The following is a 23,252-nucleotide window of genomic DNA, read 5'->3' on the forward strand; positions in this document are numbered from 1 at the left end:
GAGAAGAAACCGTAGCGGATGCTTCTTCCTGAGATACATGAGCCAAACCGTCCTCATCAAAGAATGGTCGGAGGGAGTGGAGCGTCGTCATGGACAGTTTCTCACAATGCTCACAGTCAGCCCCCTCGAGAAATGAAGCTCTAGCGTGAGTTCTGCCGGGAAGACTCAATTGTTACGCAACTTATTACCTTTTCATCTATCCAATCATATCCTAATACTTGTGGTATAAAAGGTCGGTACTTACACACGTCTGAGTTCGCAGATGCTGTCGCTCCATTCACCTCCACCCTCCCCACCACCTCCAAGATGGGACCTTCCCACCACCTCCAAGATGGGACCTTCCCTTAATCCCCCCCAACACCACCAAGACGGGTCCTTCCCTCCATCCTCCACATAACACCAAGATGTCTCTCTCCTCCATCCACCCCACCACCACCAGATGGCCCCTTCCCTTACTTCGCAGGGGGTCGGTTGCGCCCCTGCCTTCGTCTTCAGGCAGGATATGCAGAGTCTGAACCCTAGTATTGCAAGCTACGGACGGGGCCAACGCCAAATAACTTGATTGCTTGCTGAGCTCTTAATAAATGTTAATTGTCAGTATTTATTCTCCCGAGTCTTTCTGGTAGAACTGACTGGGCGTGCTCCATTTCCAAACAATCAACACAACGATCATGTGTATCCCCACCTTTAAGGAAACGAGGGCAGGGAAAAGCACACTGCTTAAACTGCTGCTTGTTCGCCATAATATAAATATATACACTAAATAGACAGAAACAGTATCACAGACAGCGCTTGCTGAAGACACAGAAGCTGAGTATGTTTCTGGGTATGCTTTATAGTTGCCTGGTCTGTGACGTCACCCGCCTATGATGTCTCATCACACCATTGGACTGATTTTACACGTGCTTCATGACGCAATCACGCAGGGGCGTTCCCACAGCGTCTCGACGCAGCTTGAAAGGGAACTTAAAATATTTGAGGTAATCGGTTACATCACAATTGTTAAGTTAAGAAATTACAAATTTAAGTTAGCAGAACTGGCAGAATTTTATTTCGTACTTGTGCAATTTAATTGTTCTTAACTTGAAATATTTGACTAAACCAAATTCATACATTTAACTTAAAATGATCATGTAATGTCAACTTAAATATTTTTAGTAGTATAAACTTGGCTTGCTTTAACTAGCTAATTCAGTAAATGCTAAGTGGCTAATTGGTAACACAATGCTTTGATAGCATTAGCATGGCATAACAATTGTTGAATGAGTATGACAATATAGAACATATAACATATATCTGTTCTCAAACCAAACTTGTGATCCACTTGTCAGCATGATGGAAACCCCCTAAAAAACACGAGATAACAGAAACTCTTCTAAATTAGCATAGCAAATCATCAAACACTACTACATCTCCCACTTAACATTAATCTTGCACAAACACCATTATATAACACTTAATTTAAGCAATTACAAAGCATGCTGAGAAATAGAAATCCCAGTCCAGTTTCAGTTAAATATAAGTTTGTCTAAATTTAAAGAAACAAGTTCATAAAACTCGAAACAATTAAAAAATTCAGATTACTTACAATATGTCAGTTTTGTAAACTCAGAAGAAAAAGAAAGTTCTAAATACGTATAAAAGATAACTAATTTGTTTAATTTAAATTTAGCCTTCTCAAACCAATGAATTATTTTGTGCATTAGGGTTTACAGTGAAGGTTTCTGCATTTATAGACTTGATAAACCTGTTTTGCACACGTCACTCAAACACAGAACCAGGAAGCAGGAAGAGTTCGTGAAAGAGAAACTAAAGTGCAGTTGAGCTGTTGTGTGTTTGTGTCTCCGTTTTCTGTCGGTAAAATGGCAGAAGCCAGATTTTCTCAGGATGAGTTCATGTGTTCAGTGTGTCTGGATCTCCTGAAGGATCCAGTGACCACTTCTTGTGGACACAGTTACTGTAAGATCTGTATTACAGACTGCTGGGATCAGGAGGATCAGAAGAGAGTCTACAGCTGTCCTCAGTGCAGACAGACCTTCAGTCCAAGACCTGCTTTAGCTAAAAACACCATGCTGGCCGAACTGGTGGAGAAACTGAAGAAGACTAAACTCCCTGCTGACTGTTACGCTGGAGCTGGAGATGTGCAGTGTGACGTCTGTACTGGAAGAAAACACAAAGCCGTCAAGTCCTGTCTGGTGTGTCTGGAGTCTTACTGTCAAACTCATTTTGACCGTCATGAGGAATATTTCTCCCGTAAGCCACATAAAGTGACTGATGCCACTGGACGACTGCAGGAGATGATCTGCCAAACACATGATAAACTCCTTGAGGTTTTCTGCCACACTGACCAGAAGTTTATATGTGTGCTGTGTACGATCGACGAACATAAAAACCACGACACTGTATCAGCTGCAGCACAGAGGACAGAGAAACAGGTATGAAACTAGACACTGATGAAATAATGTTTATATAGACACCCAGTGGTGGGCCGTCAGGGCCAGCAAGGCCTTCTCTGCTGGCCTAAACACTATCAGAATCACTGACTCTTAATTTCATAGCTTTTCTCTTGGTTGCGCTGCTTCCAGTAGTGTATATTAATTTTAGCGCTTTTATCCAATCATATTTCAGCCATCATGTGTTGCCAGGGTCAAATATATCTGCCTCGAGGCCTTCAGAATCGATAGTGCGGGCGCCTGTAGCTTAAAATGAATTGCAATGAAACTGTTGCTTTAACCAATCAGATAATCAGTCAGATTTAGTCAGCCAATCAGATTTCGAGTTGACTACACCGGGGTTATCTAGCAGGCATACAATAACGTAAGCATTTTCACGCCCTTTGAGTGGATGGTCAGAGCGTTTACTACTATTACTGGTAGTCAGAGCTAGCTAACCGCATATGTAGCGAACCGAGTAAACTAAAATATATTCCTGTAGATTTAATAGTTTTTCAACCCACAAATTAATGTTTCTTTCCTTCCTCGACCACCAGCAGGTTCAAACCTACCGAAAAAAATCCCTTATCCAGCTTACGCAGAGTCACAGGACTCTATCGATCTGTCCGGGTAAAAACAGAACTGACTGCAATGTAACGTAATGCCAGGACTGATTTTGAAGGCAAAAGTCCCGCTGATCTCATTGATATCGTTCATAAATCTGTGTGAGAGCTTGTGTCGGCTGTAACGTTACACATCGTCATGTTTTGCGGTGTTTTCCCGGTTTACTGCTTCTGTCGAGCACACACTCTCAGCACTAAAGCCAATTAAAACTTATGCCAGAAATACGACGGGACAGACTGGACTTTCAACATTAGCCTCGATGGCGATAGAAAAGGTTGTTGGGACTGAAACGCACAGACAACCTGTACAACCAAGTAATGTAAGTGTTTTTGAGGAAAGAAATTAGGATGGATTTTGTGTAAAAAAAAAAAATCAGTAGTTTTGGAGAGTAGGCTATAATGCATTTTTTTGCCCCCGGTTTTGTCCGTGGTGAATAAGACTTTCTTCCTAATTGTTCTTGTAAATTTATGTTTGAAACAACTTCGTTTTTCCAACATTAATACTATTGTAACCATTGAAGGACAAAAGCAAGGAAGGATCCATTTCTGAACTTATAATCGGAACGCAAGAAGCGCTGAACACTCACACAAGCCGAACTCACTCGCTCGTTTCTACCCGGCCTTTCCCGGACTCACCGCATTAACCCTATAACTGCCGGAGCAAAATAAAAACAGGAATTTCACAACAATTATAGAGAGTATGTGTGTGTATTGACACCATATGATCAGGAAACATAATTCACACTGCAGACGTCACAGACGTGAACAGAAGCTGCAAGTGAACTTAACAGAAAATATGGTGAAAATGCATAAACATTTATCAACACAAACTTAAAAAAAAAAAACTCTTCACATGCTGATATAGTGGCAGTATAAAGTGTCATCTCTGCTATTGGTTTGTGCTGCAGAAGCAGCTGAAGGACACGCAGAGGTCGTTCCAGCAGAGGATCCAGCAGAGAGAGAAAGATCTTCAGCAGCTGAGAGAGGCTGTAGAGTCTCATAAGGTGAGTCTGGAGAAGAAGAGAAGTTTGAGAAGTCTCAGTCAGGACTCACTGAAGCTCACTGTGTGATTGTGATGTGTGTCCTAACAGCGCTCCGCACACACAGCGGTGGAGGACAGCGAGAGGATCTTCACTGAGCTCATCCGCTGCATTGAGAGAAGCCGCTCTGAGGCGACACAGCGGATCAGAGATCAGGAAAAGACTGCAGTGAGTCGAGCTGAAGAACGACTGGAGCGACTGGAGCAGGAGATCAATGATCTGAGGAGGAGAGACGCTGAGCTGGAGCAGCTTTCACACACACAGGACCACATACATTTCCTGCAGGTAACAGAGACCGAGAAGAACAGGACAATATATGTTTTGTTATTTAAAGAGCGCGTTATTAATATGCACCTATAGGCGGGTCCACAACACACAAACCCTTGGTCCTGTAGATGTTTTGCTTGAACTTTAACCTCGCGCACGAGCAGATCCGTTTCCTCGCTAGAGAAGCGTTCAGTTTTTCCTCTTGCAAATTCGTCCATGTAAATAGCGAATCCGTCATGATCGCGGCGTGTGAGAGGAATTACGAGCCGAGCCGAGCACGTTATAAGCACCTCCCCGACCTCCCGATCATTTTTAAACATGTTTAAAAAATTCGGGGAGTCGGCCCGATTTTCACCAGCGTATAGGCTGTCCCCTATTGCCAAATCATACACAACCGCCTCACAGGCTAGATCGATGGGGCTATACCTCAGTGGCAGCAACCACACAGCGTGCGCATACACTGTCACACACACACACACACACACTCACACACACACTCTCTCTCATCTTTTTATGTTGAACGGAATGGCTACTGTCACAGTATCTGCATTTGCACACACATTTCTGTCATTTTTCTATCTGAAGCTATTGCCTGAAACATTGAAAGCTCTCACAGAGACTGTGTTTAACCGTCAGCTCGGGATAAAATTCGTGCAGGAGGACAGTCGTGCCGTGTACCAGCTGCTTTGACGCGATTATCAGTTTAACTGACTCGTAACGTGTGCAATATCTCACGACCTCCCGAGTGTCCGAACTCGCACCGTGTACGCCCGCCTTAAGTGAGCTTTAGATCATGCACTTAGATTGTTAAACTAGAGCCCAACATGTATTGGAGATAAATGATGATCAGTTGATCAAACGATAAAAGCTTGATCATCAAAGTATTCTTCTTGTAACTGACCTTTAACCCTCTGGAGTCTAAGGTGTTTTTGGGGTCCTTGAGATGTTTTGACATGACCTGATATTTGTATTTTTTTCAGTTGCTTATAAACATATTAATGGCAAAGGTGTAATTACACTCTATTTAGCACGAACATGGCTATCATAATATGTGAGCAACATGTATGTACATGTTTGCTTTTTTGAGAGAATATTATTTATGCGTGGTTATTCAAAAAACTCAAACTTAAATGTTCTGATATAAGACCACAAACGACCAACTTCACATATTCCCACAATACTTTTGACTAATGGATGTTGTCGGCTAAAGTGTTTACTTTAAAATGATCTGAAAATCATCCGGGCTAATCGTTCACATTAAACAATAGATTGATTTAAATTTTGTAAGACACTTTTTGTTTGGAAAGGCAATATGCAGGTGGGCGTGAATGATCCAAGAAGGTCATGAATAATGTCCTCATTCACACCTGAGAGAAGACAAAGAAGACCTGCTAATGCTGCATACTAATGAGCTTTCATTCAGGTGTCACTGAGCCACAAGATAGAATGCAAAGACAACACACACACACACATACACACACATATATATATACATACACACACATATATATATATATACACACACACACACACACATACATACATATATATAAATAACTACAGAATTGGTTCAGAGTTGGAAACATCTTGAAAAAAAGTGAATTTTTCCACAAACTGTATGCTTGCAAATTGTATAATATCCAAGGTAAACATTTCTAGTAATTGTGCCGTTAATTCTCATTCGTATTTTCAGAAAGTTTTGGATGTAGGCTATCCTCTCCCCACATTTGTCACTAATAAAAAACAAAAATAATTTAAAGAGAAGGCTTATATTGATCTTTTAAGATTTTGTTTGCACCTTGTAAATTAGGTTTTGATGTGGCAGTAAAAGCTTTATAATTTATCCAAAACGAAATGTTGTCTTTCATATTTCGTCTGTAACATATTGTCTTTTATAGGCTAATATATTAGGGCATAAATGTTAATTTGAAGTTTAATATGTTGCTTATACAAAGACATTTTATTTCAACGTATTCAGTCGATTTTTACTCATCTCAGTAGCAATATAGATAGTTTCATTCACACACAAACACGCGCGAGCTGTAGTAGCTAAACAACAACAACATGCGTCTGTGCCGTTCATTCATTCAAACACAGAAACGCTGGAGTAAACAACAGCATGTGCCGTTCATTCATTCAAACACAGAAACGCGCGAGCTGGAGTAAACAACAGCATGTGCCGTTCATTCATTCAAACACAGAAACGCGCGAGCTGGAGTTACAACAGCATGTGCCGTTCATTCATTCAAACACAGAAACGCGCGAGCTGGAGTTACAACAGCATGTGCCGTTCATTCATTCAAACACAGAAACGCTGGAGTAAACAACAGCATGTGCCGTTCATTCATTCAAACACAGAAACGCGCGAGCTGGGGCCTGTACCATGAAGCCGGTTTAGGTGGCTAGCCAGCTATGTTTCAGCTTAGTTTCCGCCAACCCTGGGTTTTAGGTACTATGAAAGTAGCTTGGCTTTAATCGGTGTTCGTTGCCATGGTATCTTACGCTGCACGGCTAGCCTGCTCCGGGGCAGGTTAAGTTCTGGATTCGAGATCTCAGACTGAAGTTTGACCAATCAGCTGTGATCAAAGAAACATATAGGTGACGTAACTGATTCCCAGCGTCTGTTCTCTGTTGCAATGGCTTCACTTTTCTTCCAAATCCCGTGGACATCTCCGCACAAATTGTTAGACGAGCACTTCGTAGAGAAAGAGTTTTTAGGGACAGACAAAATCCCTTTGACTTTCCTGATATTTACTTGTATGAAAGATACAGATTTTCCGCGGAAGGAATGTCTTATCTTTGCGAACTTCTTGAGCCGCACATATCAAATGTGACTCGTCGAAGCCATGCCCTTACTGTACCGCAAATGGTATGTATTGCGTTGCGGTTTTTTGCAAGTGGTACATACTTGTATGCGGTCGGTGATGCAGAGAATCTAGGGAAAAACACGGTCTGTCGAACAATTCGCAAGGTGGTCCTCGCTCTGCAGGGGTACATAAATAGCTTCATTGTGTTCCCTGGACATTTATCCACCATGTCCATAAAAGAGGGCTTTTATAAAATTGCCGGTAAGATATATTGATAGGGTGACATCACATGAACAAATGCCTAACCTTTCACACTCTTTTTTTTTTTCTTCAAAAATAATATATTTCACACTTAGAAATCTATTATACAATAGTCTACAGTAGCTACCTGTTAAGAAATGTTTTAAATATATATGTTTAATTCCTATGATAGGATTCCCTAGAGTCATAGGATCAATAGACTGCACACATGTTGCAATCTCCACAGCTCTAGGAGAACATGAGGCAGATTATGTGAACAGAAAGTCCTTTCACAGCCTTAATGTTCAGGTAGGGCTACTATATAGCCTATGTGAAATTTATTTTTATTTGCATTGAGATCAATCTTTAAATAAATAGTAACTAACAGATAGGACAATGATTTACCGTACATTTCATCTGCAGATGACTTGTGATCATGAATGCATGATCACAAGCTTGGATTCCAAATGGCCTGGCTCAGTGCATGACTCACGCATTTTCCGTGAGTCTATTTTGTGTCAGCGCTTTGAGGAAGGCAAGTTAAATTTGGTACAGTACACTTTACTTTTTTTTTTTTAATTGCAAAACTTACACATTTTTCCCCTTTTCTGTTCTATGACAGGGCTTTTTGATGGCCTGTTGGTAGGAGATAGAGGTTATGCATGCCAGAGGTTTTTGCTAACCCCCTATCCTGACCCCCAGACAGGGCCACAAAACCGCTTCGATGTGGCCCTCAGTAAAACCAGGGTCAAGATCGAGATGACGTTTGGCATCCTAAAGGCACGTTTCAACTGTCTCAGGCGTTTGAGAGTGTCACCAGAGCGGGCATCACAGATAGTGGCTGCATGTGCCATTCTGCATAATATAGCCACTATCAGAAAGGAGCGAGTACCGCCACAAAACCAGCTTCTCCCCGATGAAATTGACCCCATCACACTTGACCACCCAGTTGGGGCAGCTGTCAGAGATGCAATCACAACACAATATTTTACTTAATAAAAGCACACTGACACTGCAGATATGACTCAAGCTGTTTTATTGGTCATACGGCTAGGGAGGAAGAAAGAGAGCAAGAAAAATTACATTAATAGACATTCATAGTGTTCATACTAAAGCGTTACTTGGTTAAAAAAAAGTTCACATACTGAGATCTGTTTTTTCCAGCTGTTTGATCTCCAATTTAATTTTCTTAATTTGGAGCCTCCTCAGCTCACAGTCTAGCTCCTTTAACTCACAGTCTAGTTCTAGACTCCTTTTGTAAAGGGCCCTGACTGAGTCTGTTTCCACCTGAAACAATTCCACCACAAACATGATCATTACAAGTTTTCTGGAGGTTGATCAAATCACAAAAAGTGGCATGACTTTCTACAAAAATAGGACTGACTGTAATTTATGTCAGGGGTTTAAAGCATTACCTTGTTCACATTCCTTCTGTAGCCCATTGAGGTAGAGGCTTCAGTTTCTGGGGCAGGTTGTGAAAAATCCTACAATAAAAGAGATGTGTAAGGGCCAGTCACTTAATTATGACATTAAAATGTGTGACATAATAAAAAGCCCAGTGCATTCACCTCAGCAACTGTCTCAGAACACACAGACAGAGTGTCTTCATCATTTGGTTCACCCTAATAAATAAAAGTCAAATATAAAGCATAGCTGTTATAAAGCAGGTTATGTTCATGGGGTTCTGTACGCTGCATATACTGACCTCTGTGTGGGAGACTGTGTGCATGTGTGCTGGCTTCAACAGGGACACTGTATTTCCCTCTACTGCAGAACAGAGTCAGACATATTTATCCCTTTTTAAAATATTAGTAATGCATTGCACACACATACCCAGTGTCACTTGCTTTGAGGAGCCAGCACCAGGGTCAGACTGTACAGCACTTGCAATGCCATCCATAATCGGCCGTCCCTTATTGCTACTCAGCGCCAACTCCTCCGCCACAGTGTAATTTTGAGGAGGTGGCCCTCCCCCAGTTTTCCTAATGTCACACTTTTTTCTGTTTGCTGCAAACAAGTTTTTATGATTAAATGTTCACAAAAATAATAAAAGGTTGTGGTAAATACTCACCACTTTGAATGATATTTTTATATTTTGTCTTGATCTGCTGCCAAGAACGTTTGGAGTTGGGGTTGCATCTAAAAATCAATGAATATCAATCTTTCTTAGGATGTAATAGCCGTATACATTCACATTTTACATACATCTACACACACGTATGTACAGTATGCATGCATGCATGTATATCAACACGAATACACACATGTTTATTTTAGCATTTAATAAATTTTTAATATGATTACATCATTTTACATTAATTGTTTAACTTACGCATTAACGCAATCAGCAATCTTCCTCCAAGATTCTTCTCTTGCTTTGGCAGCAGAGACAGTATTACTGCGTGCTTGAAAAACACTTTTATAATCGTTATATTTTTGAATAATAATTTCTTGCTCCTGCGCGGAAAAATATATTGCTCTCGCTCTATCCATTTCAAATGCGATTGGTTGTTCAGTGCCGACGTCACTCTTTTATGTGCACGCGCGCGTGGAGTAATCATAGCTAAAGATCAAAGCCTGAGTTGACAGAGAAAGTTGATGAGCTGCGTCATGGTACCAATAAAGCCTGATTGCATCGGTTCGGTTTTGTCAACTCAAAACTAATCCTGTAACCCCGAGTTTGTTCAGCTACCTTCATGGTACAGGCCCCTGGAGTTACAACAGCATGTGCCGTTCATTCATTCAAACACAGAAACGCGCGAGCTGGAGTTACAACAGCATGTGCCGTTCATTCATTCAAACACAGAAACGCTGGAGTAAACAACAGCATGTGCCGTTCATTCATTCAAACACAGAAACCCGCGAGCTGGAGTAAACAACAGCATGTGCCGTTCATTCATTCAAACACAGAAACGCGATTCAAATTTAAACAGTCTTTTGCGGTTTACAGACGCCATTTCATATCGCGATTAGAACAAAGCACTTACTGATGATCTGCAGCTGGATCCGTTGTTAGGCTACTCCAGCACGTTTTAGGTAAAATTTCCAGGATTATCACAATATTATTATTCCTCACAGCGAGTGTGTTGTCCAGCTGTTGTGGGCGTTGACTGGTTTGCATGTGTTGCTCCAGATTATCTGTGTTTGAATAGCGCGCGCTCTCGATGAGCGTGTCACATTAGCAGAGTAATGAGGTGCCAGAACGATAATGAGAACGGATGATCTCTCGCTCTTTATATATAGATTACATAAACAGAGAATATTTGTTTTAGTTTTGAATTAGATAATTTAAAACTACACACTTAAATGATTATAGAGATATATAGCTCATGTCTGAGTGAATAGTATTCGCTGAGTTTTGTTTGAGTTTAGAGATGTGCTTCAGAAAAAAAGTTCAAGGAGACGGAGAGGCAGAAAGCACTCCCTGTTTACTTTCTTTATTTTACAAAAGCACAATGTTTTATTTCGATTGTAAGTGGACACATAAAAAAGTAGACATTTAACAGCTTATTTTTTCATATTTCTTAAGGCTGTATGACCAAAACTGACGGAGTATTTTAGGTCTATTTGGCTGCTATGTAAAAAAAACCGAGCAAAACGCGCCTGCGCGTTTGCCGACCTCAGGGGGTTAAAGGGTCATGAACTGGATTGTTTTATTACTTTATAATGTTGCCTGGGGTGTCCTTATAATGTTACTATGATTTTTTACATCAAAAATGAAAATCAAAACACTAAACTTAGTGAAGGTATTTACCTGATACTTAAAGGTATTTAAGTGTGGAGGAGATGAGCTCTGATTTCTGTTTTCTCTAGAGTTTCCAGTCTCTCTCAGCTCCTCCTGAATCTACAGACGTAAATGACAATCCCTTCAGTTCTCTCTCCTCTTTTGATGGCGTGAGAGAATCTGTCCGTCAGCTGAGAGACAAACTGGAGGATTTCTGCAAAGAGAAGAAGATCTCTGACAAAGGTAAAGTCCTGGAGATTCTGCTCTCAGAAATGATCCTCCATCATAATAATAATAATAATAATCATTACATTTATATAGCGCTTTTCTGGACACCCAAAGCGCTTTACATAGAAGGGGGGATCTCCTCAACCACCACCAATGTGCAGCATCCACTTGGATGATGCGACGGCAGCCATATTGCGCCAGAACGCCCACCACACACCAGCTTACTGGTGGAGAGGAGACAGAGTGATGAAGCCAATTAGTATATATATATATGAGGATGATTAGGAGGCCATGATGGACAGAGGCCACTGGGGAAATTTGGCCAGGATGCCGGGATTACACCCCTACTCTTTCGAAAGACATCCTGGGATTTTTAATGACCACAGAGAGTCAGGACCTCGGTTTCACGTCTCATCCGAAGGACGGCGCTCTTTGGCAGTATGGTGTCCCCGTCACTACACTGGGGCATTAGGACCCACACAGACCACAGGGTGAGCGCCCCCTGCTGGCCTCACTAACACCTCTACCAGCAGCAACCTGGTGTTCCCGTCTCCCATCCAAGTACTAACCAGGCTCAGCCCCGCTTAGCTTCAGTGGGAAACCAGTCTTGGGCTACAGGGTGATATGGCTGCTGGCTAGATCTCATCTCAGCTATCATCCGGCTATCATCTCAGATCATGTAGAAGATCATATTAGAAACGTCTGAGGAACGGATGCAGGATCATTTTCTCTTGACATGATAATCACACTCTTCATGTCTGTTGATTTCCACAGTCACTCTCTCCAACATTGTTCCCAGGACCAGGAACGACTTCCTACCATGTAAGTCACTAAGAAAACCAGCAGAAAACTCAGTGTGTGTGTTCATGTTCTTCCTGGAGAAGTGAAGAAAACATGACAGAAGAGTTTATAGTTGATCATGTAAATGATGATCTGCAGGATATCTGATATAAAGAGCTGTACATACAGTACATATATCTGTACACAAGTCTTCTGTTTCAGATGTATACTGCATTATTATTATTACTATTATTGTTTATTTTATTTTATTATGTTTTTTCCTTAGTCTCATTTTATGATGCATGTAAAGAGCTGTAAAAAACACAACAAATTCCTCGTTTGTTTGCGCACACTTGGCGAATAAAACTCATTCTGATTCTGAGACACTGATGATATATTGAACATGAAGAGTTCAGATACATTAAAAGATCAGCCAGATTCATAATTCCTGATTCTGATGTGTTTTATCTCCATCAGATTCCCATCGGCTCACTCTGGATCTGAACACAGTGAATAATTACTTCCGTCTGTCTGAGAGGAACAGAGAGATTACTGTCACTTTCCCAGAGTTTCAGTCGTATCCGGATCATCCAGACAGATTTGATGGATATAATCCTCAGGTGTTGTGTAGAGAGAGTGTGTGTGGACGCTGTTACTGGGAGATTGAGTGGAGTGGATGTGTGGATATATCAGTGTCATATAAGAGCATCAGCAGGAAGGGATCGGGTGATGAGTGTGGGTTTGGATATAATGATCAGTCCTGGAGTTTGATCTGCTCTTCCTCCAGTTACTCATTCACACACAATAACATACAGACTAAACTCCCTATAAAGCCCATCAGCAGGAGAACAGGAGTGTGTGTGGATCACAGGAGAACAGGAGTGTGTGTGGATCACAGTAGAACAGGAGTGTGTGTGGATCACGGCGCAGGAACTCTGTCCTTCTACAGCGTCTCTGACACCATGAGCCTCATCCACACAGTCCAGACCACATTCACTCAGCCGCTCTATCCTGGGTTTGGGCTTTATAATACTGAATCATCAGTGAAACTGTGTTGATGAATCAGGATAGACTGTAGAGATATTCTACCCATAATGCTTTGAGCTGCATGATAAATCATAAACGCTGAGATGTTATAGAGTCTCTTACTTTCTGTTTATTACATTAATACTACAGCTGAGCTTCTGTCAGGGAAATAACATGTTCAGATTATGGTTGAGTAAGCGTGAGCTTGAAGATGATATAATATTCCCCGCTAAACTCAATCATTTCATTGTTTTGTCTCATCATCTCTTATGTGTTCCTTGTGTATGTGTGTGTATGTGTGTGTATATATGTGTATGTATATGTAACCCATTAGTAGGATTTAACACCGGAAAAAGAAAAGGAGGAACAATATCTACTGGGTCTGATCTCACCATATAATCACAACCTATATTAGTATCTGGAGTCCCGGGTTCGGGTCTCACACCTTGCATTAATCAAAAGGGGAAAAATATGATTTATAATTTTGAATGTGTGTCTGCACTTGTTTAAATGGTTCTCTACAGTAACTGGACAAATGAAACAAATTATAATAATTAAACCAGTGAATAAAATAAAATCTGAAATAAAATGAATAATAATAAAATGAAATATAGCTGCAAGCAGCAATCACCGGGGCCAAGCGCAAGCAAGACGACAAGACATGCCAAAGTGGCTGGGAGTGTGAGACCCACTGCAGCAAGGAGCAATTAAAGACATTTGAAGATGAATTTTGGCAAAATGGTTGAAAAATCACATACAATAACTAAAAATATGATTATCACTTTCGACCAATAGGTGGCGCAGTTACGAAACTGATGTGATGTGGTCAGAGTGAAGTGACAATGACACATACAAAGTTTGGTGTCAATATGTCAAGGCATTGCAGATATAAAGCCTGAATAGTCATTTTGGCATCATGCCTCAACTTTGCCACTGCGGTATACGAAAACGGTTTTGTCTATCGACACGAAATCCATAACTTTTACTCGGCACAGTCTGGAGATGACACGATCCGATTTTGGTGAAAATCGGACGTTCGGTCTAGGAGGAGTTCGAAAAAGTAGGTTTTAAAAGAAAATAAAGATGGCGGACAGGAACTTTGATTGACTATGGCAAAATTGGTATCTATGTTTTCAGCATAACCCAAGGAATCTATTGAGATCAGTGTCATTACTATAGGCAAATTTATTCAAAAGTTATTAGCATTTTTGGAAATTTCATTATAACTTTTGACCAAAAGGTGGCGCTGTCTCATAAATTTTTGAGTACTTTTAGGGCGTTGTACTGATGACCCATACTGAGTTTCGTAACGATACGTTCATGCGTTCATAAAATACAGCATTTTAGCACATAATTCAAAATGGCCGACAGCCAAAATGGCCGATATGGGAAAATTGAATATCAGTCAACTCAGCACGACGCCCTGAATCTAACGAGACCACTTTTGTGATTTTTGGACAAACCGTTCAGAAGTTATAAGCAAAAACATAAATTATTCATATCTCCGGACCAGTAGGTGGCGCTGCGCCGAAACGCAGCAAGTAACCTCAGGTCATGCTTGTGACGACATGTACCAAATTTGGTCTGAATCCGATAAAGCGTTGTGGAGATACGGCCTTACGTCTGTTTTCGCAAGCGCTACGTAAAATTTATTTGCGCGGTATTCGAGAACGGTAATTCGAATCAACTTGAATTCCATAACTTTTGGTCGTCATAGTCTGGAGATGATCTGGTTCATTTTTCGTGAAATTCGGAGCAACGGCCTAGGAGGAGTTCGAAAAAGTAGGTTTTTCGGAAAATTCAAAATGGCGGGAAAACTATTATGACGGAAAATGACGTCATAGGGTGCAGTCGAATCGTCGTGAGCTCAGGAATCAGAGGAAAAAAGAATGTTGTTTCTAGCCCTTGTGGTTCAAAAGTTATTAGCATAAACATGAGTGAAACTTTGGACAGCTGGTGGCGCTAGAGGGAATGAGTTGGAGACTCCAAATTTGCTATGGTGATAGTTCAGGCTGTCCTCTATCACTGTGCCAATTTGTATAAGTTTCCCGCAAACGGTTCTATAGGCTGCCATAGACGCCCAGTCGGAAGAAAAAGAAAAAGAAAAAAAAGAAAAAGAAGAATAAGAACGGGAACAGATACAATAGGTGCCCGCACCTTCAGTGCTTGGCCCCTAATAATGAATGAAACAATCAGTTCTCTGAACAGTAACTGTATTCACTGAAATTTATTTCACTTCAATATGCACGTATCACTTTGCAAACATCACATGAGACTATATTTGCCTTTTACAAATCACCATTAGAAAATATATCATTCATCAATGACAATCAAAGGGGAAAAAATAAAATAAAAAATAAAGAATCAACATGTGTACAATCCAGTTGACTCAGTTCAGTTTGTGTGAATGTAATGGAGTCAGTTCAGTTTGTGTGAATGTGATTGACTCAGTTCAGTTTGTGTGAATATGATTGACTCAGTTCAGTTTGTGTGAATGTAATGGAGTCAGTTCAGTTTGTGTGAATGTGATTGACTCAGTTCAGTTTGTGTGAATATGATTGACTCAGTTCAGTTTGTGTGAATGTAATTGACTCAGTTCAGTTTGTGTGAATGTAATTGACTCAGTTCAGTTTGTGTGAATGTAATGGAGTCAGTTCAGTTTGTGTGAATGTAATGGAGTCAGTTCAGTTTGTGTGAATGTAATGGAGTCAGTTCAGTTTGTGTGAATGTGATTGACTCAGTTCAGTTTGTGTGAATATGATTGACTCAGTTCAGTTTGTGTGAATGTAATTGACTCAGTTCAGTTTGTGTGAATGTAATGGAGTCAGTTCAGTTTGTGTGAATATGATTGACTCAGTTCAGTTTGTATGAATGTAATGGAGTCAGTTCAGTTTGTGTGAATGTAATGGAGTCAGTTCAGTTTGTGTGAATGTAATGGAGTCAGTTCAGTTTGTGTGAATGTAATGGAGTCAGTTCAGTTTGTGTGAATTTAATGGACTCAGTTCAGTTTGTGTGAATGTAATTGACTCAGTTCAGTTTGTGTGAATGTAATTGACTCAGTTCAGTTTGTGTGAATGTAATGGAGTCAGTTCAGTTTGTGTGAATGTAATGGAGTCAGTTCAGTTTGTGTGAATGTAATGGAGTCAGTTCAGTTTGTGTGAATTTAATGGACTCAGTTCAGTTTGTGTGAATATGTTTGACTCAGTTCAGTTTGTGTGAATGTAATGGAGTCAGTTCAGTTTGTGTGAATTTAATGGACTCAGTTCAGTTTGTGTGAATATGTTTGACTCAGTTCAGTTTGTGTGAATGTAATGGAGTCAGTTCAGTTTGTGTGAATTTAATGGACTCAGTTCAGTTTGTGTGAATATGTTTGACTCAGTTCAGTTTGTGTGAATGTAATGGACTCAGTTCAGTTTGTGTGAATTTAATGGACTCAGTTCAGTTTGTGTGAATGTAATTGACTCAGTTCAGTTTGTGTGAATTTAATGGACTCAGTTCAGTTTGTGTGAATGTAATTGACTCAGTTCAGTTTGTGTGAATGTGATTGACTCAGTTCAGTTTGTGTGAATGTGATTGACTCAGTTCAGTTTGTGTGAATGTAATTGACTCAGTTCAGTTTGTGTGAATGCATTGAGTATAGGACCATTAGCCACCTTTTTGGGTTAGGTCTAAGCACAGTGTTTTACTGGCCCTCATTTATGGAAAGTGCGTACACCAAATTTCCAGCGTACTCCCAAAACCACGGTGACTTTGCGATTTATCAATATGGACGTTGGCGTACGGCACGCTCAAATCCTACGCCAGCTCAGGAGGTGGTGTACATGTACGCAGGTTTTGAGTTAGTGCTGAAATGCGCAGAAAAACAATTCCTAACACCACAAAACGCACTGACAAACTAAAGATATGATATATTATGACCCACTGTAAAAAAAAAAACAACATAGAAATGATAAACTTCAGTGTTTATTTTTGTGAGTTAAGCCCGGCAGGTGCACACGGACTGGGTTCAGTAATGAAAGTCTTTCAATTACCAAAACATAATTAAGACTGACAAAAAAGACATTCTTCTTCTTTTAAATAATAATACTAATACAAATAATAATAATAACAAAGACATTCTTCTTCTTAATAACAATAAGCGTCATTAATAATCAAAATCATAATACTAATAAGAAGAATATTACAAATTGTCATGCAATTATTCACATCATCATCACTATTGTACACCCCATTACATGTGACGTCATGCGAAATTCAACGCTAATAGTTTCAAAACACTTGCAGTAAAATAATGCATTGTGATAGGTAATTTGCTCAACCAACCAGCGATTTAAACTGGATTTCCACCGGAGAAGTTTCTCCTCTTTGCCGTCTTCCGTGCGTCCATGGCGTAAAATGAGGGCGTGGGGGAGGCGGAGACGTGAATATATAGGAGTGTGTTAATCTAATGACGATCGTTTTCAGCCGCGGCATTTATCAAGGGCAGGTATTGCGTACACCTGAATTTTAAAGGTACGCACAGCTTCATAAATCAGGCGGTGAGAGGAGTGTAAGCATTATCTTACGCCAACATATACGCCCGTTTCGACGCAAGATTGATAAATGAGGGCCACTGTGTTCAGGATTTCTGTGACTCGGTCATAAAGGTCTTGATCCCTAAACACATCACCACTCCAGATGCTGCTAAGCTGGTTGAAATGTCCACCTTCTTCCATAACCGCTGGAGAATACCACAGTGTGTTGGTGCAATAGATGGAAGCCACATCCCAATCATTGCACCCGAGGAGTATCCCCGTGACTATTTTAACAGGAAAGGGTGGCACTCGATTATATTGCAAGGAGTTGTGGATGGCAGAGGCCTGTTTTGGGATGTGTGTGTGTGGGCTCTGCAGGAAGTGTGCATGACGCAAGAGTGCTAAGGCAATCAAATGTATGGGAGCAACTAAGTGATGGGGAATTACTTGGACAAAACAAAATGATCTTACCCAATGCAGAAATGGCTTATGAAGCCCTTCTCCGACACTGGAAGACTGTCACCTGAACAACACACCGATTACAGATTGAGCAGTGCGCGTTCGGTTGTAGAGATGGCATTTTGAAGGTTAACCCTCTGGGGTCTAAGGTGTTTTTGGGGTCCTTGAGATGTTCTGACATGCCCTGATATTTGTGCTTTTTTCAGTTGCTTATAAACATATTAATGGCAAAGGTGTAATTACACTCTATTTATCACAAACAGGGCTATCATAATATGTGAGCAACATGCATGTACATGTTTGTATTTTTGAGAGAATAATGTTTATTCATGGTTATTCAAAAAACAAAAAATTAAAGTGTCTGAAATAACGCCACAAAACGCATAGTAAATATGTGTTCACAATACTTTTGAGTAATGGATGTTGTCGCCTAGAGTTTTTCCTTCAAAATTATCTGAAAATCATCCTGCTTAATCATTCACATAAAACAATACATTGATTTACATTTTGTAAAAACTTTTTGTTTGGGAAGGCAATATGCGCAGGGCCGTGACTGATCCAACGCCATCATGAATAGTAAATGTTTCACACCTGAGAAGACAATGGCCCGCTTAATGACCCCGCATAATGAGCCTTTCATTCAGGTGTGTCACACAGGAAAGAATGTGAGGACAAAATAAATAAATAAATATATATATATATATATATATATAATACAAATATAAATTAAAGTCAAAAGCACATTTATAGTGGCTTGCATGGCTTTATCCTTCTCCCTACACTGCCGTCCATAGGTTTGGCATAGTTATGATGGCGCTCGACGGCGTATTTATGCGGGTTGTGTGCATGATGTTATTATTGAAAACGGAGGGGGGGGGGGGGGGGGGGGGTATTCGTTTCTCTAAATACCCGGCTATGTGTAAATGTGGCCTTAATCAACTATTTCAGTAGAGAGGAGTGATTATTTTTAAACACCAATACTGCCAGTTACCTGTTTCCTTCAACATTTAACCTCTATAAAGCATCTAACAGAAAAAAGCATTCAAAATACATATTTCATGGTGTTTATTTGACTACACTTTGTCTATTTACGTCTGTATATTTCTTCTAAATGCACCAAAAGTTGGCATTAGTAAATGCCTCATTTGCATACTTAGACATGAGAAATTTTAGAAAACTTGTAATACACAAAAAGAATGGTCTTAATATCAGGAATCAACTGGGAAAGTTTCATGTGTTTGTTCAATGTTTTTACCTGTTTTGTGGTTCACGTATCTGTTGATTATCCCAGTCATTTTGGACAGGTAGTAAAAGGGCATATTGCAGGGTTTTTTTTCTTCAAAATTAATATATAACCTTGTATGAAAAGTAAATGCAGGATTAAAAATTATTTTGCAAGACATAAGGGCACAAATTTAGTAGAAAACGTGACAGTATCATTGACCGTGTTGAAAAAAACTTGTTTTTTTTTCACCATCGCGTCATATTACGTCACCAGAGGAAGTCGTTTGCCGGACTCTGCGTTTGCTCAGTGCAAATTAGGTTGGAGCGGTCGTGATTCAGTGTGTTTTCGGTGGTTATTTTATTTCAATTAATCATCGTCGTGATAAATGATTGTGAATTATGGCTTGTCAGGACATCGTGTCCACAGGTTTGTCACAGTGTCTGGTTTGTGTATTCCTGGTGTCCACTAAATGTCCTCTTCCCCACGGTGTCATCCACATTATACTACATTTCCCATAATCCTTTGTCTGTTACCCATCAATGTTCATTGTTCCCAGCTGTTTCTTGTTAGTGTCTGTGTATAAGTACCCTGTCTGTCTCAGTTCATGTCACGGAGTCCTTGTTCTATGTCACCACACTTCGTCGTCTTGGATTTACCCTGTCGTTGTTTGTCTGTTGGATTGCTTTCTTGGATTTTGACCCTTGCCAGGACTGTTGTGAGTACGGACTTCCCCATTAAAATACTGCATTTGAATCTTACCTTTTCCCGTGTGTGTTTCGTGATAGAAGGACTCCGTCACTACAAGATCCAGCAGTATGGGTTTACGTATTCTTCCCCCCACTACTACGAAGGAGAGGAGGGGAAGATTTAGTAATTTAATGGCCCTACGTCAGCAGGGCCAGTCGGTAAATGGCTTGTCTCAGACATTTTGGACTCTATCGAGAGGTATGGGGTACAATGATGTGACACTTAAGGACTTTTTTAACAACTGCCTTGACTACCCTTTGCCGCAGTGTGAGATGATGGGGCTGGAGACTCTGGATTTTTGGGGGTTCATTAATTACCTGCAGAAGCGCAGCCGGTGGGTTACGTCAGACCCATTTGTTTTTCCAGAGGGGAGGACTGACCTCGCGCCGGTGTCTCCAGACAAGATCGCCGCCGCCGAACCAGTGTCTCTGTCGGCCATGGAGAATGACCCACCACAGTCCGCACCATCAGCCAGCACGATTGCCTCTATTGGACTCGTCCGAAGGAGGAGTGGACTGGTGTCCAAGTTGGCCGATCTGCCACTGACATCTGTCCGAGCAGTCTTCCCGGAGGTCGTCCTCGAGCAGCCCGTTGTTGTCCCGAAGGCCGTCCCCGAACAGCGCGCTGTAGTCCCGAAGACCGTCCCCGAACAGTCCGGTGTCATCCCGGAGGCTTTGTCCGTGCAGCCCGCTGGTGTTCTGGATGTCGCCATCAGTCCTCACGTCACGCCTGCCGAGCCTGAGCTTCACGTCACGCCTGCCGAGCCTGAGCTTCACGTCACGCCTGCCGAGGCTGAGCTTCACGTCACGCCTGCCAAGCCTGAGCTTCACGTCACGCCTGCGGTTCCTGAGCCGGTGCCCATGTCTGTTCCTGAGCCGGTGCCCGTGTCTGTTCCTGAGCCGGTGCCCGTGACTGTTCCTGAGCCGGTGCCCGTGTCTGTTCCTGAGCCGGTGTCTGTTCCTGAGCCGGTGCCCGTGTCTGTTCCTGAGCCGGTGCCCGTGTCTGTTCCTGAGCCGGTGCCCGTGTCTGTTCCTGAGCCAGTGCCCGTGTCTGTTCCTGAGCCGGTGCCCGTGTATGTTCCTGAGCCGGCGGTGTCTGTTCCAGTTCCTGAGCCGGCGGTGTCTGTTCCTGTTCCTGAGCCGGTGGTGTCTGTTGCAGTTCCTGAGCCGGTGGTGTCTGTTCCTGTTCCTGAGCCGGCGGTGTCTGTTCCAGTTCCTGAGCCGGCGGTGTCTGTTCCAGTTCCTGAGCCGGCGGTGTCTGTTCCAGTTCCTGAGCCGGCGGTGTCTGTTCCTGTTCCTGAGCCGGCGGTGTCTGTTCCTGTTCCTGAGCCGGCGGTGTCTGTTGCAGTTCCTGAGCCGGCGGTGTCTGTTCCAGTTCCTGAGCCGGCGGTGTCTGTTCCAGTTCCTGAGCCGGCGGTGTCTGTTCCTGTTCCTGAGCCGGCAGTGTCTGTTGCAGTTCCTGAGCCGGTGGTGTCTGTTCCAGTTCCTGAGCTGGTGGTGTCTGTTCCAGTTCCTGAGCCGGTGTTGTCTGTTCCAGTTCCTGAGCCGGTGTTGTCTGTTCCAGTTCCTGAGCCGGTGGTGTCTGTTCCAGTTCCTGAGCCAGTGTTGTCTGTTCCTGTTCCTGAGCCGGTGGTGTCTGTTCCTGTTCCTGAGCCGGTGGTGTCTGTTCCAGTTCCTGAGCCGGTGGTGTCTGTTCCAGTTCCTGAGCCGGTGGTGTCTGTTCCAGTTCCTGAGCCGGTGGTGTCTGTTCCAGTTCCTGAGCCGGTGGTGTCTGTTCCTGTTCCTGAGCCGGTGGTGTCTGTTCCAGTTCCTGAGCCGGTGGTGTCTGTTCCAGTTCCTGAGCCGGTGGTGTCTGTTCCAGTTCCTGGGGCGGTGGTGTCTGTTCCAGTTCCTGAGCCGGTGGTGTCTGTTCCTGAGCCGGTGGTGTCTGTTCCTGTTCCTGAGCCGGTGGTGTCTGTTCCAGTTCCTGAGCCGGTGGTGTCTGTTCCAGTTCCTGAGCCGGTGGTGTCTGTTCCAGTTCCTGAGCCGGTGGTGTCTGTTCCTGTTCCTTAGCCGGTGGTGTCTGTTCCAGTTCCATGGCCGCCCGAGGGGTCGTCTCCGCCCTGGCCGCCAGATGGACTGTCGTCTCCGCCGTGGCCGCCAGATGGACTGTCGTCTCCGCCGTGGCCGCCAGATGGACTGTCGTCTCCGCCCTGGCCGCCAGATGGACTGTCGTCTCCGACCTGGCCTCCCGATGGACTGTCTGCGCCGCCCCGGCCGCCAGTTAAGTTGTCATCCCCTGTTCCTGTTCCCCTTCATGGTCCTGGCCCTCCATCCCTCCCCCTGATCCTCCACAATTCCACCTCCCGCCTGGACCTTTGTTTTGTTTGTTTCTTGTGGGTCTTGGAGCGTCTGGTAGCCGCTCCGTAGAGGGGGGGTTATGTCACAGTTTCTGGTTTGTGTATTCCTGGTGTCCACTAAATGTCCTCTTCCCCACGGTGTCATCCACATTATACTACATTTCCCATAATCCTTTGTCTGTTACCCATCAATGTTCATTGTTCCCAGCTGTTTCTTGTTAGTGTCTGTGTATAAGTACCCTGTCTGTCTCAGTTCATGTCACGGAGTCCTTGTTCTGTCACCACACTTCGTCGTCTTGGATTTACCCTGTCGTTGTTTGTCTGTTGGATTGCTTTCTTGGATTTTGACCCTTGCCTGGACTGTTGTGAGTACGGACTTCCACATTAAAATACTGCATTTGAATCTTACCTTTTCCCGTGTGTGTTTCGTGACAAGGTTTCTGAACAAGAAAAAGGACAGTGCTATCTTCCGTGCCTGTTTGCGTTTTGTGCAGAGACGGGACTTCACTTCTGCATCTGCTTTGAAAAACGCTTTAGTGTGTAGCGCTCACAATAGACCGGATGATTATAATCCCGGCGATATGATGGAGTTATAAGCATGATGACGGCGATATGTGCACACTGTCCCGGCTCCTTCATCGAGTCGCCCGGTCCGCCGTCAGATTGTGTTTCGGCCGCCGCCGGGAAACATGACGGTCATGGATCGGTCAGAGGTCACTTAATGTACATCTGCTTTACAACATGTGCCTTGTCTTAAATTAATTCATTAACATATCCTACATAAACTTGTAATGTAATGCAT

General features: G+C 42.5%; 3 protein-coding genes across 3 annotated transcripts in view; 2 read left to right on the forward strand and 1 right to left on the reverse strand.

Annotated features, from left to right (window-relative positions):
• bpifcl (BPI fold containing family C, like) overlaps window positions 1–23,252 on the reverse strand; it is a 210,383-nt gene that overhangs the window by 89,299 nt on the left and 97,832 nt on the right. The window lies entirely within an intron of this gene.
• On the forward strand, window positions 1,773–15,587 carry LOC307001900 (tripartite motif-containing protein 16-like). The gene is made up of 6 exons (XM_079618937.1): window positions 1,773–2,435; window positions 3,964–4,059; window positions 4,147–4,380; window positions 11,223–11,376; window positions 12,136–12,183; window positions 12,619–15,587. Exons 1-6 carry the CDS (start codon window positions 1,863–1,865, stop codon window positions 13,197–13,199), a joined length of 1,686 nt encoding a protein of 561 aa, XP_079475063.1. The 5' UTR covers window positions 1,773–1,862; the 3' UTR covers window positions 13,200–15,587.
• Window positions 6,853–8,425, forward strand: LOC307001865 (putative nuclease HARBI1; the record flags this gene model as incomplete). Its single annotated transcript, XM_079618878.1, has 5 exons — window positions 6,853–6,892; window positions 6,981–7,430; window positions 7,603–7,718; window positions 7,833–7,944; window positions 8,032–8,425. The coding sequence occupies 5 exons, from the start codon at window positions 6,853–6,855 to the stop codon at window positions 8,403–8,405; spliced, it is 1,092 nt and encodes a 363-aa protein (XP_079475004.1). The 3' UTR covers window positions 8,406–8,425.

Source organism: Phoxinus phoxinus, assembly GCF_949152265.1.
Source record: "Phoxinus phoxinus genome assembly, chromosome: 7".
Classification (NCBI taxonomy): Eukaryota; Metazoa; Chordata; class Actinopteri; order Cypriniformes; family Leuciscidae; genus Phoxinus; species Phoxinus phoxinus.